Below are 18,229 nucleotides of genomic sequence, written 5' to 3' on the forward strand. Positions count from 1 at the left end.
AATATGATATTTTCCTCATTTGTTTTAAAAATTTTTTTTCTTTGAAAATGGTTATTATTTAATGAAAAAATTCAGTTTAGTGCTCTCAGTTTAAATATTATATGGGCTACTTCATACTAAATGTGTTTTAAGTTGACCCTCTTCAAATTTTAGTGTCCCTTTGAAAGGTAACCATTGATTTTCTTGATTTACTGACATGGGGGTGGCAGAGCTAAACTGTTTTCAGAAGCACTTCTATTTATTTATTTATTATTGTTATTTTTTGATAGAGACCAGGTATTACTATGTTGCCCAGGCTGGTCTTCAGCTTCTGGCCTCAAGCAGTCTTCCTGCCTTGGCCCCTCAAAGCTGAGATTATAGGCTGGAGCCACCGTGCCTTGCCTAGAAGTCTCTCTTCTAATCCCGACTTTATATGAAAGCTTGCTGAGTTGTTCAGTCTGAATACCAGGTTCCCAGGCCTCTTTAGTGGATCCATCAGTTTTCAGTGTTGTTAACCAGTAAGGAATCATGTTCCCGGATGCTTTTTTGAGACAGAGTCTTGCTCTATCGCCTAGGCTAAAGTGCAGTGGCACGATCTCAGCTCACTGTAACCTCTGCCTCCCAGGCTCAAGCGATCATCCCACCTCAGCCTCCCAAGTAGCTGGGACTACAGTGGAGTACTGGCATGCCCAGCTAATTTTTGTATTTTTTTAGAGTCCAGGTTTTGCTATGTTGCCCAAGCTGGTCTCGAATCCCTGAATGCAAGTGATCCGCCCGCCTCAGCCTCCCAAAGTGCTACAGTTATAGGTGTGAGCCACCATCCCCAGCCAATCTCATCATATTTTACTGAATATAGCCACATATGGCTAGTAGAGTAGCTTCATTATTGGATAGTGCGGTCATAGAGCTCTATACAGTGCCTTGGACAGGCACTGGTGAATGTTTCTTGTGATTAAATTAGGAAATAAGCTTTTCTTGTCTTGTTCATAATAGGATAAAATGATGACAGAGAGAACCCTGTTGAAAGAGCGTTACCAGGAGGTCCTGGACAAACAGAGGCAAGTGGAGAATCAGCTCCAAGTGCAATTAAAGCAGCTTCAGCAAAGGAGAGAAGAGGAAATGAAGAATCACCAGGTATTTTGCTTATATTGAAATTGTCAATGAGTTAAGCAACAGTCTCTGATCAAACTTTAATTTTTTAAAAAACTTTATTTATTTATTTATTTTTGAGACAGTCTCACTCTGTCACTCAGGCTGGAATGTGGTAGCATAATCTCGGCTCACTGCAGCCTCTGTCTCCTGGGCTTAAGTGATCTTCCCACCTCAGCCTCCCAAGTAGCTGGGAACACAGGTGCGTGCCACTATGCCTGGCTCATTTTTTGTATTTTTGGTAGAGACGGGGTTTTGTCATGTTGCCCAGGCTGGTCTTGAACTCCAGACTCAAGAAATCCACCCGCCTTGGCCTCCGAAAGGAGGCCTTTTTATTTCAGTTAACTCAAAAATAAAATTAAAGTTTGAGCCATCCATGCCCGGCTCAAACTTTAATTTTATTTTTGAGTTAATTGAAATAAAAAGGCAAGGCGGGGTGTGGTGGCTCACACCTGTAATCCCAACACTTTGAGAGGTTGAGGCGGGTGGATCAGTTGGGTCCAGGAGTTCGAACCAGCCTGGGCAACATGGCAAAATCCCATCTTTACCAAAAATACAAAAAATGAGCCGGGTGTGGTGGTGTGCACCTGTGGTCCCAGCTACATGGGAGGCTGAGGTGGGAGGATCACTTAAACCCAGGAGGCAGAGGTTGCAGTGAGCCAAAATTGTGCCACTGCACTCCAGCCTGAGTGACAGAACGATACCCTGTCTCAAAAAAAGTATTAATACTCATAGACTTTTTTTTTTTTTTGAGACGGAGTCTCGCTCTGTCACCCAGGCTGGAGTGCAATGGCACAATCTCGGCTCACTGCAAGCTCCGCCTCCTGGATTCACGCCATTCTCCTGCCTCAGCCTCCCGAGTAGCTGGGACTACAGGCGCCCGCCACTACGCCCGGCTAATTTTTTGTATTTTTTTTAATAGAGACGGGGTTTCACCATGTTAGCCAGGATGGTCTCGATCTCCTGACCTCATGATCCACCTGCCTCGGCCCCCCAAAGTGCTGGGATTACAGGCGTGAGCCACTGCGCCAGACCACTCATAGACTTTTAATAGAGAATGTTCGGATAAATTAGATACATCCATATGTTATGCAGCTATTTTTGAATTAGATCGATATTTATTGACATAATACATTCATGTCAAGTAAAAGAAATCAGAATGCAAAATAATGTATGTAAAATGACCCCATTTAAAAACAACAACAACAACAACAAAGAAATGCATACCTAAGTATACATGTCTTTGTGTGAGCATAGAGAAAGATGTGAAAGCATAATACAAAGCAGTTAACACATTGATTACTCTTATGGGTGGAAGTGGTATGAAGTTGGGGAGTGACTCTTTATCACCTTTGTATTATTTTACTTTTTTTTTGATACTGGATCTTGTTTTGTTGCCCAGGCTGGAGTGTAGTGGGTACAATCAAGGCTTACTGTATCTTTGACTTTCTGGGCTCAAGCTATCCTTCCACCTCAGCCTCTCGAGTATCTGAACTACAGGCATGTGCCACCACACCTGGCTAATATTTTTTATTTTTTGTGAGACAAGATCTCTGTATGTTGCCTAGGCTGGACTCGAACTCCCGGACACAGTGATCTTCCTGCCTTGGGTTCCCAAAGTACAAGGATTATAGGCATGAGCTACTGTGCCTGGCCTGTTTGACTTCTTATTTAAAAAAAAAAAAAGTGTGCGTTTGTACATATGTATGTCTGTGTATATATATGTGTGTGTGTGTATATATGTATGTATTTGTTGTTGTTAAAGAGTTAAACAAACAAAACCCATACATAATAAAGTAGAATCATAACAAAATGAAAAAAAACAATATTTGTTGGATGTAACAGACCCTCCCTGGTACAAGAACACCTTTCTCAGCATTCTTGACAGGTGTTCATTCAGCCTTTATTTGAACACCAGTAATGAAGAGCTTACTGCTTCACAAGGCAGTATATTCCATTTTTGAACAATTGCGATTGCTAGAAATTATTTTTCCTGTTGAGTTGAAATCTGCATTACTATAACTTTCTCCTTTAGGTCTGAATACTGGCTTTTGGAGCTACTCATCAACCACATTCTTTCAATTCAATTTGAATTCACTAAAGTCAATACGTGAATTTGTGATAGTTGAAAATAACCTTTGCATCAAAAGAACTAACTTATTTTCTTTTTTATTTGTGTGCGACTGTAATTGTGTGGAACTCAGGAGATATTAAAGGCTATTCAGGATGTGACAATAAAGCGGGAAGAAACAAAGAAGAAGATAGAGAAAGAGAAGAAGGAGTTTTTGCAGAAGGAGCAGGATCTGAAAGCTGAAATTGAGAAGCTTTGTGAGAAGGGCAGAAGGTAACTGATGTTAAGAATAAAAACCCTGTGTGTATGTATATATGCATGAGGGGCCAGACCCGTTTGTATTTGTAGTTTCTTTCCCTTCGGTTTAATTTTTATTTGAAAAACAAGTGTACAAGTAAAAACTCTCCAATAACTTTAGCTTTTTCAGTATCAAACATTAGACTTAATAGAAAAAAGTTCAGAGATTTATTAAATACTTTGAAATAATAACAGTTAATTGTTGAGTCCCAAGTGTGGTCAAGAGTTTGATACGGGCTGGACGTAGCGGCTCACACCTATAATCCCAGCGCTTTGGGACACCAAGGTGGGAAGATTGCTTGAGGCCAGGAGTTTGAGACCAGCCTGAGCAACCTAGCAAGACCCCCTCTCTACAAAAAATATAAAAAAAAAATTAGCTGGTTGTGGTGGCACGTGGCTGTAGTCCTAGCTACTTGGGAGGCTGAGGTGGAAGAATCACTTGAGCCCAGGAGTTCCAGGCTGCAGTCAGCTGTGATTACGCCACTGCACTCCAGCTTGGGTGACAGAGCAAGACCTTGTCTCTTAAAAAAAATTTTTTTTATATGAATCTAACAGCGATCTCACTTTATAACCTGATATTTGCAAGTTCAGACCATGGGACAGGCGCAGTGGCTCACGCCTGTAATCCCAGCACCTTGGGAGGCTGAGGCAGGTGGATCACGAGGTCAGGAGATGGAGACCATCCTGGCCAATATGGTGAAACCCCATCTCTACTAAAATACACAAAGTTAGCCGGGCATGGTGGCGTGCACCTGTAGTCTCAGCTACTCGGGAAGCTGAGGCAGGGGAATCGCTTGAATCCAGGAGGCAGGAGGCGGAGGTTGCAGTGAGCTGAGATCGTGCCACTGGACTTCAGCCTGGCAACAGAGTGAGACCCTGTCTCAAAAAAAAAAAACAAACAAAAAACAAAGTTCAGACCATGAGCATACTTTGAATGATTACATTTATGTTATTCAGCATCCAAAGTAAATTTCAAACAGTAACATTGTAAGCTGTTTGTGAAAGAATTATTTAGTGGATTTGTGTCCTTTTCTGGGTACTGCAGAAAAAGCAAAGTGGGCATAGAATTTGGTCAGCTTCTCAATTTTCTAAGTTTCTTTTTTTTCTTTTTTTGAGACGGAGTCTTCCTCTGTTGCCCAGGCTGGAGTGCAGTGGCACGATCTCAGCTCACTGCAAGCTCCACCTCCCGGGTTCACGCCATTCTCCTGCCTCAGCCTCCTGAGTAGCTGGGACTACAGGCGCCCGCCACCATGTCCGGCTAACATTTTTGTATTTTTAGTAGAGACGGGGTTTCACCATGTTAGCCAGGATTGTCTCGATCTCCTGACCTCATGATCCGCCTGCCTCGGCCTCCCAAAGTGCTGGGATTACAGGCATGAGCCACCGTGCCCAGCCAATTTTCTAAGTTTCTTAAAATGACCTGTTTAGAAATCATAATAGCTGTGAATACTCGGTTGATTTTATTTAAATTCTACCAAAATGTTTTTTGTTTATCAAAAAAATTTTGGCTTTTGCTAATGCGTCAGACTGCTAAGTTAGCAAGCTCATGTGCTGAATCATTTTCTGAGTCTCCAAGATAATAATTGTGAAGCTCAACATGAGGAATTGTGTTTGAGAGAGGGCTTGTAGACCAATCAGTTGTTCTGTTGAGAATCTAGTGATACTGAATGATTAGAAGGTGGGTCAGTTGTCTATAATGATAATTTTCCAGAAATTATGAGGAGTGTAGCTGGAATAGAACATTATCCCAGCCACTGTTAGTGATCAAAGCAGTTGCTCCCACCCCATGATGTGGTCTCTGCCATTGTCTTCACAATCTGTGTGAGGAAGATGACCATAGGCATGTAGCAACTTAGCAGCAGATATTAAAGTGCAGAAACTGGGAAGATGAGTCTATAATGTTATTCTAAGCCCCGCAGAAAATTTCCTTTTGATGTGTGTTCTTTACATTCTTTTTTTTTTTTTTGAGACAGTCTTGCTCTGTTGCCCAGGCTGGAGTGCAGTGGCGCAATCTCGGCTCATGCAAGCTCCGCCTCCCGGGTTCAAGTGATTCTTTTGCCTCAGTCACCTGAGTATCTGGGATTACAGGCGAGTGCCATCATGCCCAGATAATTTTTTAAATTTTTTTATAGAGATGAGAATCTCACTCTGTTGACCAGGCTAATCTCAAACTTCTGGCTTCAAGCGATCCACTTGCCTTGGCCTCCCAAAGTGCTGGGATTACAGGTGTGAGCTACCGTGCCCAGCCTTTTTTTAATTTTTAATTTTTATTGTTTTTTACCTTCAACAAACTCACTTTTACTCTTTACATTCTTTATGTGACTCTACTACCTTTTTCATCTGATTGAATTGCTACAGATGGTGATTGATACTAATAATTTTGGTGTTTGTGTTCTTGAAGATCCATTTTTTTTCTTTAAATGTATATGTCACGGTGTGAGAATAATGTTTTCTGCCATTCTTTCTGTTAAATGTGGGGTTCAGTTTTCCGGAAGCAGGGGGAATGTCTCTTGTAGGTATCTTTGTTCTAGCAGTGGTGTAGGTTTTGCTTAGCATTCCATCATTCATAGGAACCGGGACACGTAGATTTTGGTCATTATATTATTCACCTTGGCCTGCCATAACAGAATACCACTGACTACGTGGCTTAAACAGCAGAATATTTTACAGTTCTTGGAGGCTGGAAATCCGACATAAAGATGCTGGCAGGTTTGGTTTCTGGTGAAAATCTTTTCCTGGTTTGCCGACAGCTGCCTTCTTCTGGTCTCACATGGCTTTTGCGCTATGCGTGCACATTCCTGGTGTCTCTTCCTCTTCTTATAAGGACACCAATTCTATTGGATTAGGTTCCCACTTTATGAGTTCATTTAACCATAATTGCCTCCTTCAAGGCCCTGTATCCAAATACAATTACACTGGGGTTAGGGCTTCAAGATACGAGTTTTAAGGGGCACAATTCAGTCCATAACAATTGTATTTCCTGTTTATAGTGTTTTCATTCATTTGTTCAGCCAGCATTTATTGAGTATCTACTATGAGCCAGACAGTAGGGCCTGGAGAGTAAAAAGTCTTCAAAGAGATTACTGTTTATTGAGAGAGACATAGATAAACAGATGATTGCAAAATAGTGTAATGATACCATGACAGTGGTGGTATGAAAGCATCTGAAAGAGGCATATAACCCATACTGGGTAGGGGGAGTCACAGAGGGCTTCCCAGGGAATATCATTCCAGAACTGAGTCCTGAAAAATAAGGGGCAGAAGATAACCAACAAATGAAATGCATGACCCTTGGTTTGATCCTGAATGAAACAAAGTATAATTATAGGACATTTTGGAATAATTGGGAAAATTTCAATAGTGACTACGTGTTAGGTAATACTGTGTCAGTGTTATGTATTTTGGGTGTATAAACCCATGTTGTTGAAAAAAGTTTAAGAAATTAAAAAAATATTTTACATGTGATTATGACATTGTTTCATTATGTAGAAGGATGTTCTTGTTCATAAGAGATACTTGCTGAAGTTTTAGGAGTTAAGTGTCATGATGTAAATGTGGCAAAAAAAATGCAACAACTGGTAAATTTAGATAACAGGTAGACATTCATTTTATTATTTTATTAACTTTTTCTTGGTTTGAAATTTTCGAAGAAAAAGTAGCAGGGGTCAGGGTAGGTATAGGGAAGAATTAGCCAGGCAACAAATGAAGGAAAAGACACTGCCGGCAGGGGGCTCAGAGATGAGAGAGAAAAGCAAGCAAGACGTGAAGTGGGGGAGTGAGGCCAGATCAGAAAGGCTTTTATACTGTGTTAAGGAGTTTGGGTTTTTCCATGATAGAGATATCGAAGGATTTTAAGGGAGGAGAGTATCAAATGATACAATTTGCATTTTATTTTTATTTTATTTTACTTTTTCATTTTTTGAGACAGAGTCTCACTCTGTTGCCCAGGCAGGAGTGCAGTGGCACGATCTTGGCTCACTGCAACCTCCACCTCCTGTGTTCAAGTGATTCTCCTGCCTCAGCTCCTGAGTAGCTGGAACTACAGGCCTGTGCCACCATGCCCGACTAATTTTTGTATTTTTAGTAGAGACGAGGTTTCACCATGTTGGCCAGGCTAGTCTTGAACACCTGACCTCAAGTGATGTGCCCACCTTGGCCTCCCAAAGTTCTGGGATTACAGGTGTGAGCCATCCTGCCTGGCCTATGATTTGCATTTTCGGTAGATTACTTGGGCAGTTGGAAAATGGATTGGATTAGTGTATTTGACCAGTTAGGAGACTTATCTTGTCAGAGCCTAGGTTAGCATAATTATGGCTGAAACTAAAGTAATGCCAGTGGGAATGAGAGAAGTGAACACATTTGTAAGACATTTAGGGGCAGCACTGATCAATGTGGGTAGACAGGGTTGAGTTAGGGATAACTCCCATATTTCTGGCTTGGAAAATTAGGGAAATAATGGGGTTCTTTGATAAGATGTCTTATCTGTCTTATACGTTTTAACTTAAATTCTGCCTTCTTTGCAAAATTGCCTGTGCCATTTCTTTATGAACTGAATCTGAATTTTTTTTTTTTTGAGACGGAGTCTTGCTTTGTCGCCCAGGCTGGAGCGCAGTGGCGTGATCTTGGCTCACTGCAGTCTCCACCTCCCGGATTCAAGCGATTCTCCTGCCTCAGCCTCCCGAGTAGCTGGGACTACATGTGTCTGCCACCACGCCCGGCTCATTTTTTGTATTTTTAGTAGAGACGGGGTTTCACTGTGTTAGCCAGGATGGTCTCGCTCTCCTGACCTCCTGTTCCGCCCGCCTTGGCCTCCCAAAGTGCTGGGATTACAGGCATGAGCCACCTCACCTGGCCTGAAATTTTTTTTAATGTTTTATTCTTTTAGTGCCATATATCTGGTAATTATTTGATAAGTGTTTATTCTATCACTGGATTGGAAATTAAGGGAATTTCACATTAATATTAATTAAAGATGAATTTACTTAATAGAAATCTGCTAAGTGGTTTGTACTATTTGAAGGTAGTCACTATGTATTTCAATGTAATTATAATTTTTTTATTTTTAGAAACAGGATCTCACTCTGTTGGCCCAGCTAGAATGTAGTGGTACAGTCATGGCTCACTAAAGCCTTGAACTCCTGAGCTCAAGCCATCCTCCTGCCTCAGCTTCCCAGGTAGCTGGGACTACAGGTGTGCACCACCATGCCCATCTAAGTTTTTCTATTTTGTAGAGACTGGATTTCAGTTTGTTGGCCAGGCTGATCTCAAACTCCTGCCCTTGACCTCTCAAAATTTTAGGATTACAGGCGTGAGCTGTAATTCAAAGGAGACAAACTGAATTTACCAAAGTGTAAAAGATCAAATATTTAGTTTAGTCATGTATTTGATTTTTTTTCTCCTGGACACCTGGCTGCTTTGTCCTGGAAATTGTCTTGCTTTTGCAGGGATAATTTCTAGTTCTCAGCTTTTATCCTTCAGGTTATTGCTGGCATTAGAAAGGTGAGGTTTCCCTGTTAGTGCTCTTCCAGTGCAGAACCTCTTTTAAGCTCCCTACCTTTAACAGTGACTTATTGTGTGCAGGTGCGATGGCTTATGCCTGTAATCCCAGCACTTTGGGAGGCCAAGGCGGGAGGATCGCTTGAGCCCAGGAGTTTGAGACCAGCCTGGGCAATATAGTGAGACCTTATCTCTATAAAAAAATAAAAATAAAAATAAACGACAACAGCAACAACAAGACAACGGTGACTCATTGAGAATGGCAGTAAGTAAGGCTCGTGGTGACCCTATGTTTTAAAAGACATAATTGATTTATATTTTTGTGGATGTAGCTTTGGACAAGGAGCATAAAAACTGCAATATCAAGCAATATTTTTCTTCTTTAAAAAAAATTCTCTGAACTTGCCTGATCAATTCATAGGATAGGTAAGTAGCAGATTAAGGGAGTTATTCATTGGAAGCATTACTCTGGGTGTAATATAAGAGTCTATGTTGGCTGGGCGCAGTGGCTTGTGCCTGTAATCCCAGCACTTTGGGAGGCCGAGTCGGGCAGATCACCTGAGGTCAGGAGCTGGAGACCAGCCTGGCCAACATGGCGAAACCCCATCTGTACTTAAAAAAATTAGCCAGGTGTGGTAGTGGCTGCCTGTAGTCCCAACTACTTGGAGGCTGAGACACAAGAATTGCTTAAACCCGGGAGGTGGAGGTTGCAGTGAGCTGAGGTCGCGCCACTGAACTCCAGCTTGGGTGACAGAGCAAGACTCCATCTCAAAGAAAAAAAAAAACAGAGTGCATGCTAAATTAAAATTGAGGCCAGGCAAGGTAGTTCACACATGTAATCCTAGCCCTTTCGGAAGGCTGAGGTGGGAGGATCGCTTGAGGTCAGGAGTTCGGGACCAGCCTGGGTAATATAGTGAGACCTCATCTCTGCTAGAAGTAAAGAAATTTGCCGGGCATAGTGGTACATGCCTGTAGTCCCACCTACTGGGGAGGCTGAAGCAGGAGGATCATTGATCCTAGGAGTTCAAGATTGCAGTGAGCTGTGATTGCACCACTGTACTCCAGCCTGGGTGATAGAGCAAGACGCTGTCTCAAAAAATAAAATTGTCAGGTGCAAGAGGATTTGTTTTGGAAGATTTCACCAAGTGCTGTTGTATTTAACTACTTAAGAGGTATGCTTTGAAGTCCTAATAGCTTACATAGCAATCAACAAATCTAGTATTCCTTAGGTGGAAAACAGTAAGCTAGGCTGTTGCAACATCCCATATTTTGACCATAGGTTTCAGTCCTTCTTTTTTTTTTTTTTGAGACAGAGTTTCACTCTTGTCACCTAGGCTGGAGTGCAATAGCGTGATCTCGTCTCACTGCAGTCTCTGCCTCCCAGGTTCAAGCGATTCTCCTGTCGCAGCCTCCTGAGTAGTTGGGATTACAGGCACCTGCCACCACACCCAGCTAATTTTTGTATTTTTAGTAGGGATGGGGTTTCACTATGTTGACCATGTTGGTCTCGAATTCCTGACGTCAGGTGATCCACCTGCCTTGGCCTCCCAAAGTGCTGGGATTACAGGCATGAGCCATTGTGCCTGGCCAGTCCTTCTGACTTTGTCTTATTCCCAATAAATTTACACTTTGACCATATCAAGATCTCTTTCTTGTTCAGTGACCCCTCACTCCATTTCCTTTGAGTCTGTCAACTCCCTGGAAGTATTTCTTTCCATAGCCAGCCTAGATTTATGGTCTGTTACTGGATTTACTTGCTTACCATTACCATCAGTTCGCTTGGTGCCTTGTTCTTTTCATTTTATTTTCCTGTAGTACTCCAGTCCTGAGTCAAGTCAGCCACCTGACCTCTTCGTTCTTCTTCTTCTTTTTTTTTTTTTTTTTGAGACAGAGTCTCGCTCTGTCACCCAGGCTGGAGTCCAGTGGCACGATCTCAGCTCACTGCAACCTCCGCCTCCTGGGTTCAAGTGATTCTCCTGCCTCAGCCTCCTGAGTAGCTGGGATTACAGGCACCCACCACCATGCCCGGCTAATTTTTTATATTTTTATTAGAGACGGGGTTTCATCATTGTTGGCCAGGATGGTTTTGAACTTCTGACCTCAAGTGATCCACCTGCCTCGGCCTCCCAAAGTGCTCAGATATAGGCTTGAGCCACTGCGCCTAGCCCACCTCTTCATTCTTACACCTGGGCTGTTGAGTGCTGCTGGAGAAAATCACACAACTGTGTGTCTTGGGGCCAGAATACATTTATGACTTACAGCATCACCTGGATCCTCAGATGTATTTTTAGTAGAGACAAGGTTTCACCATGTTGGCCAGGCTAGTCTTGAACTCCTCTTCCTCAGAGGTCTATCCCAAATTTAAATCTCTCTTTCTAAACTTCCTGTCTCCACCATTTCTCTTCTTACCCTTAGCAGATGATCTTGTCTTTTATTTCTCAGAAACAAGGTGTCATCAATGGAAACTTCCCTCAGTTTTCTAACCATCAGCAGAGGCATTCTTCCTTTCTTCCTGTCCTTGTATCTGAGTCTATAATTCTACCTGTGTGTGCATCCCACTCCCTTTTCCTTCTGCTATTTCTCCATAGATGACTCCACTTTTTCCTCTAGTGTGTAAGCTGAATACTGGGGCCATCCTAAATTCCCCTCTTAGCCCTTTCCATCACATCCACTTTACTATGTCTTGTAGGTGCTCTTATTTTTATTCTTTTTACAATGTCATTGTCAATATTCAATATAATTTCTTGTTTCTATTCTTTAATTTTTTTTTCTTCGTAGAGACAGGGTCTCAACTCTGTTGCCCAGGCTGGTCTTGAACCCCTGGGCTCAAGTGATCCTCCCACCTCAGCCTCCCAAAGTGCTGGGATTATAGGAATGAGCCACTACACCCAGCCTCTTGTATATTCTTAGTATTAATTATTCTTTCTCTCTGTCACTGTCAAGTTCTCTTTAGTTTTCGTAGAGTACCGAGGTGGGCTCCTAAACTTTCTTTGCTTCCTACCTGCCTCCTTTCTCATTGTCTAATTCACTGCTACCATTGAAATCATTCCAAGATACAAATCTGATAATGTCATTTCCCTGCTTAAATTTTTTCATAGTTCTGTATAGTATTTAGGGTAAAGTTTTAACCCTTTACTTAGTATAAGAGGCCTTCAGTTACCTCTTCCACATTTATGTCTCTAGGTATGACCTTATTACTTGCCCACACAACCGTGCTGGTTTATACCTAACTACTATATGCAGTATTCTGAACGTACTTAAAACTCAGCCTGTGCCACCTGCTCTAGAAAGCTTTCCCAGACACTCTCCCTCCCTCCCCTTTACACACCCTGACTGACTAATATAGCTAATCCTCCTCTTCATTCACCTAGCATGTTGTGTATACTGCTATCATAACACTTCTTCGTGGCCTTTTTTGTTTACTTAACTGCTTCCACCATTATATAGTTAGCTTCTTGAGGACAACTGTTTTGATTAGCTGTCACTGTGTAAAAATACCACTGTAAAAGTTAATATCTTGAAACAATAGTATTTTATTATTTCTCACAATTCTTTGGGTGGATTGCTTCTCAGATGGATGGTTCTGTTGACCTTGTTTGGAGTCATTCATGTGGCTCCGGTCAGGTTGTGGCTGGGGCTAGGATATCCAGGATGGCTTCATTCATATCCCTGGCACATTGTGGGGGACTCCTGGAAAGCTGAGCTCAGCTGGAACATTGGGATGCCATGCCTTTCTCATTCTCACTCTTGCCATATAGTCTCGGGGCTTTTCCCTCTCCAGGTGGTCTTTCCAGCAGATGAGCCAGATTTCTTACATGGTAGCCCAGAGCTCTGGGTTCCAAAGCAGAAGCTGCCAGGCTCTCTTAAGGCTTAGATTTTGAACCAGTACAGTGCTAGTTCTGTGACATTCTGTTGGTCAATATGAGTCACAAGACTAACCCAGATTTGTGTGGGAAAGGACTACACAGAATGTGATCACTAGGAGGCTTGGTTCATTGGGAGGGGCTCATCTTTGGAGACTTGCTACCACAGCAAGTAACACATTTCACTTTTTCTGCTTAGTATATAGTAATATCTTCTAGATATGGGAAATAATAAAAGTTACACAAATAAGAGATACATAATTAAAGATCTTTTAGAAATATTCAGGATGAATTGTAGGGAGAGACAGAGACTGGGACATCAGCCAGTACACTCTTTGCAATGAAGTGAGTATAATTATAAGAATCATTATGGCCTGCCGCAGTGGCTCACATGCCTATAATCCCAGCTCTTTGGGAGGCCAAAGTAGGAGGATTACTTGAGCCCAGGAGTTCGAGACCAGCCTGGGCAACATGGCGAAATCCCATCTCTACAAAAAATACAGAAATTAGCTGGGCATGTTGGTGTGTGCCTGTAGTCCCACTACTTGGGGGGCAGAGGTGGGAGGATTGCTTGAGCTCAGAAGGTCAAGGTTGTAATGAGCCATGACTGTGCCACTGCACTCCAGCCTGGGCAACAGAGTGAGATCCTGTCTCAAAAAAAAAAAAAAATCATTATCAGACTAGTGGTGGAATGAAATGAAATGGAGAAGAAATGGATTCAGGAAGAATTGTCTGATTATTTTGAGAAATAAAACAGAAAAAGTAAAAAATAACATCACTGTTGGAATTCTTGTTCTCAATTTTGAGGGTGAAGTCATGCATTTGATGATATGGGACATTCAAGTACTCAGTAGGTCATTGGAAATGAGAGACTTGAATGTAGAAGAGATGCTCTGTCTTGATTGAGAGTTGACAACATAGAGACGATAGTTACAATGGAAGGGAATTTTTGGTGGGAAAATAGAGAAGGGCTTAGTACTACACTCTGAGTTATACTTACAGTTTGGGAGTAGAAGTAAGTAGGAAAGACAAAAAGAATAATGAGAGAAAGAAAGGGAAATAGTTTAGAATAGTAGTATACATTTTCCAAAGGAAGAGGATGCTTAATAGTATTAGAATCTGCAGGGAAATAAATGAGAACCAAGTCTGAATAATACTAATTGGTAATTGTTGAGTGTTGTGATGCTATTCAGTAATCAACTGGGATTTTTAGGCAAAGGAATTAAATTACTGGATTTACTTCTCCCCTAATATTTTGTTATGAAAATTTTCAAACATTGAGAGAAGCTGAAAGTATTGTACATTAACACTGACCACCTGGATTCAACAATTAATATTCTACTACAGTTGTTTTTGTCAGCCTTTCCATCTGTCATGCCTCTATCTATTCATCAATCTGTCTTTTCTTTTTCTTTTTTTTTTCTTTTTTTGAGACAGAGTCTCGCTCTGTCGCCAGGCTGGAGTGCTCACTGCAACCTTTGCCTTCCAGGTTCAAGCAATTCTCCTGCCTCAGCCTCCCTAGTAGCAGGGACTACAGGTGCATGCCACCACACCCAGCTGATTTTTGTATTTTTAGTAGAGATGGGGTTTCACCATGTTGGCCAGGATGGTCTCAATCTCTTGACGTCATGATCCACCCACTCGGCCTCCCAAAGTGCTGGGATTTACAGGCGTGAGCCACCACGCCCAGCCCCGTCTTTTCTTTTTCGTTCAGAGGAGACACCACATGAGGTCTTATTTTTTCTTTCTTTTTTTTTTATCTGAGGTCTTATTTTTTCATTGCATATCAGAATAAGTTGCAGTCATCAGTAACTTTGCCCCTGAACATATATACATGTACATAATTAGAGTTTAATATTATTTATTTGCATTTTTGGGTAATAAAATGTATATGCAGTTAAATATACAAATCTTTTTTTTTTTCTTTTTTCACTTAGCAAGTCCACTGGTTGAAAAATACATAAATCTTAAGGGAACCATTCAGTGAGTTTTGACAAATGTATGCTCTTGTGTAATTCAGACCCCATCAAGATATATAAAATACATTACTGTTAAACCTGAAAGTTCACTCTTGTGCCTTCTCAGTCAGTCCCTGCCCCCACTCTCCCCAAACCAACCATTGTTGTGGTTTTTTACCATAGTTTAGTTCTGCATGTTCCAGTGCTTCACATAAATGGAATCAATCTTACACAGTGTACTCTTTTGTATCAGAATTATTTCTTTCGGCAGAATGCTTTTAATATTCATGTTGTCCGTTTTTACTGTGTTTATTTTATTTTGTTTTATTTATTTATTTTTGAGAATGAGTTTCACTCTGTCGTCCAAGCTGGAGTGCAGTGACATGATCTTGGCTCACTGCAACCTCCGCCTGCCGGGTTTGAGCAATTTTTCCACCTCAGCCTTTCGAATAGCTGGGATTACAGATGTGCACGATCATGCCCAGCTAATTTTTGTATTTTTAGTAGAGACAGGGTTTTGCCATGTTGCCCAGGCTGGTCTCAAACTCCTGACCTCAAGTGAGCTGCCTGCCTCGGCCTCCCAAAGTGCTGGGATTATAGGCGTGAGCTACCGTGCCCGGCTTTATTGTTGAATAGTGCTCCTCTTACTAATGTATTGGAGTTTGTTTATTCATTCTGCTGTTGATGATCATGTAGTAGTTTCCAGATTTTGACTGTTAATGAATAAAGCTGCCATGAACACTCAAGTGCAAGTCATAAAGACTTCAAACATATTCTTTTATTTCTCTTAGGTAGATTCCTAGCATAATCTGCTGGGTTGTAGGGTAGATGTATGAACAGTTTTATAAGAAATGGCCAGATATGCTTCCAAATTGCATATACCATTTTACACTCTGTCAACCATATATGAGAGTTCTGGTTGCTCCACATCTTTGCTATTCAAGGGCTTGCATAGTGGTATTTCATTGTGTGTGTTTTTTATTTTTTAGAGATTGCAGATGGTTTGAATCATTGTGGTTTTAATATCCCTAATGACTAATGATGGTATCTCTTTTTCTACTTGCTTATTGGCCGTTTGTATATTTTATTTTGGGAAGTGTCTAACTTTTTTATCCCTTTTCTTGGGTTGAGTTTTTGAGTTTTTATTGTTGTGTAGTAGAAGTTCTTTTTGTATTTTGAATATAAGTCCTTTGTCAGATATATGTTGTGTAAAAATTTTCTTCTGCCCTCTTACATGACTGTTTACTTTTTAATTGCATTTTTGATGAAATAATGTCTAATTCATTAAAACTTTTCTTTTATAGTTAGTGCTTTCTCTGTCTCCTCTAAGTTACCTTTGCCCACCCTGAAGTAGCAAAGATGTTCTCCTGTATTTTGTTATGGACGCTTTATCATTTTAACTTTTATATTCATGTCTCTGATCCATCTCAAATTCTTTGATTTTTTTTTTTCTCCCCCTGGGAGGCACAACATTGGAATGTATGTTTGTTTTTTTATAGACTAGGTCTCACTATGATGCCCAGGTTGGAGTGCAGTGGCTATTCACAGGTGCAGTCATAGCTCACTGTAGCCTTGAACTCCTGGCCTCAAGCAATCCTTCTGTCTCAGCCTCCCAAGTAGCTGGGACTACAGCCATGTACCACCACACTCTTCAAATTAATTTTTGTGTATGGTGAGAAGTAAAGGTTGAGGTTCATTTTTTCCATGTAGATATCCAGTTGTTCCAGCACCATTTATCGAAAAGACTTTCCTTTCCCTACTTGATTGCTTGGCACTTTTGCCAAAAACCAAATGACGGTATGAGTCACTTGTATGAATAGTAGGTGTAATTCTGAATACTATTCTATTGTGTTGATATACTTGTCTATATACTACATTACACTGTCTGCTGGGCATGGTGGCTCATGCCTGTAATCCCAGCACTTTGGGAGGTCAAATCACTTGAAATCAAGAGTTTGAGACCAGCCTGGGCGACACAGTGAGACCTAGTCTCTATTTCTTTTTTTTTTTTTTCTTTTTCCTTTTTTATTTGAGACGGAGTTTCACTCTTGTTGCCCAGGCTGGAGTGCAATAATGGCACGATCTTGGCTGACTGCAACCTCCACCTCCCAGGTTCAAGCGGTTCTCCTTCCTTAGCCTCCCGAGTAGCTGGGGTTGCAGGCATGCGCCACCACTCCCGGCTAATTTTGTATTTTTAGTAGAGACGGGGTTTCTCCATGTTGGTCAGGCTGGTCTCGAACTCCCGACCTCAGGTGATCCACCTGCCTCGGCCTCCCAAAGTGCTGGGATTACAGGCATGAGCCACTGCGCCCAGCCGATCTCTATTTCTTTATTAAATTTTTTTTGCTAAATAATTTGTATAAATAAAAAATTCAGGCCTGGTGCGGTGGCTCATGCCTGTAATCCCAGCACTTTGGGAGGCTGAGGCAGGTGGATCACCTGAGGTCAGGAGTTTGAGACCAGCCTGACCAACATGGAGAAACTCCGTCTCTACTAAAAATACAAAATTAGCCGGGCATGGTGGCGCATGCCTGTAATCCCAGCTACTAGGGAGGCTGAGGCAGGAGAATCCCTTGAACCTGGAAGGCGGAGGTTGCAGTGAGCCGAGATCGCGCCATTGCACTCCAGCCTGGTGACAGAGTGAAACTCTGTCTCGAAAAAAAGAAAAATTCACACTGTTGTGATTATTATATCTTTATCATAAGTCATGAAATCAGATAATACAAGGTCTTCTACTTTTTTTCAAGACATTCTAGGTCCTTTGCATATTCTAGGTTCTCAGCATGTTCATGTACTTATTTTTTATTTTTCTGAGACAGTGTCTCAAGGCTGGAGTGCAGTGGCATGATCACGGCTCACTGTGGCCTCGACCTCCTGGGCTCAAGCAATCCTCTCATCTCAGCCTTCGCAGTAGCTGGGACTACAGATGCTCGTTACCACACCTAGCTAATTTTTTGTCTTTTTTGTAGAGACAAGGTTTCGCCATGTTGTCCAGGCTGGTCTTGAACTCCTAGACTCAAGCAGTCGGCCCGCCTCAACCTCCCGAAATGCTGGGATTACAGGCGTGAGCCACCGTACCTGGCCTCATGTATTTTAGAATCAGTTTGCCAGTTTCTACAAAAAAAGATAAAACTGGTAGGAACATATATCAACTTGGGAAAAATTGACATCTTAACAATATTAAATCTTCTAATTCATAAATATGAAATATCTTTTTGTTGATTTAGGTCTTTATCTCAGCAACATTTTATTGTTTTCAGTGTACAGATCTTGCACATTTTTCTTTAAACTTATTCCTAAATATTTTATGTTCTTTGATGCTATTGTAAATGAAATTAAGAATTTTTTAAAATTTTTAATTGCTGTTAAGTACAACTTATTTTTGTTTTTGGCCTTGTACCTGCTATTTTGCTAAA

The 18,229-nt window shown here is 41.4% G+C and overlaps 1 protein-coding gene across 2 annotated transcripts in view; it reads left to right on the forward strand.

Moving 5' to 3' along the window:
- Positions 1 to 18,229, forward strand: part of RNF214 (ring finger protein 214) — a 53,910-nt gene that overhangs the window by 10,895 nt on the left and 24,786 nt on the right. For both annotated transcript variants that reach the window (XM_034933792.3, XM_055094911.2), the window contains exons 5-6: positions 973 to 1,113; positions 3,333 to 3,472. In XM_034933792.3, the coding sequence (XP_034789683.1) occupies positions 973 to 1,113; positions 3,333 to 3,472 (281 nt within the window). The remainder of the gene's footprint in view (positions 1 to 972; positions 1,114 to 3,332; positions 3,473 to 18,229) is intronic.

The sequence above is a fragment of the Pan paniscus genome, chromosome 9 (genome assembly GCF_029289425.2).
Source record: "Pan paniscus chromosome 9, NHGRI_mPanPan1-v2.0_pri, whole genome shotgun sequence".
Classification (NCBI taxonomy): Eukaryota; Metazoa; Chordata; class Mammalia; order Primates; family Hominidae; genus Pan; species Pan paniscus.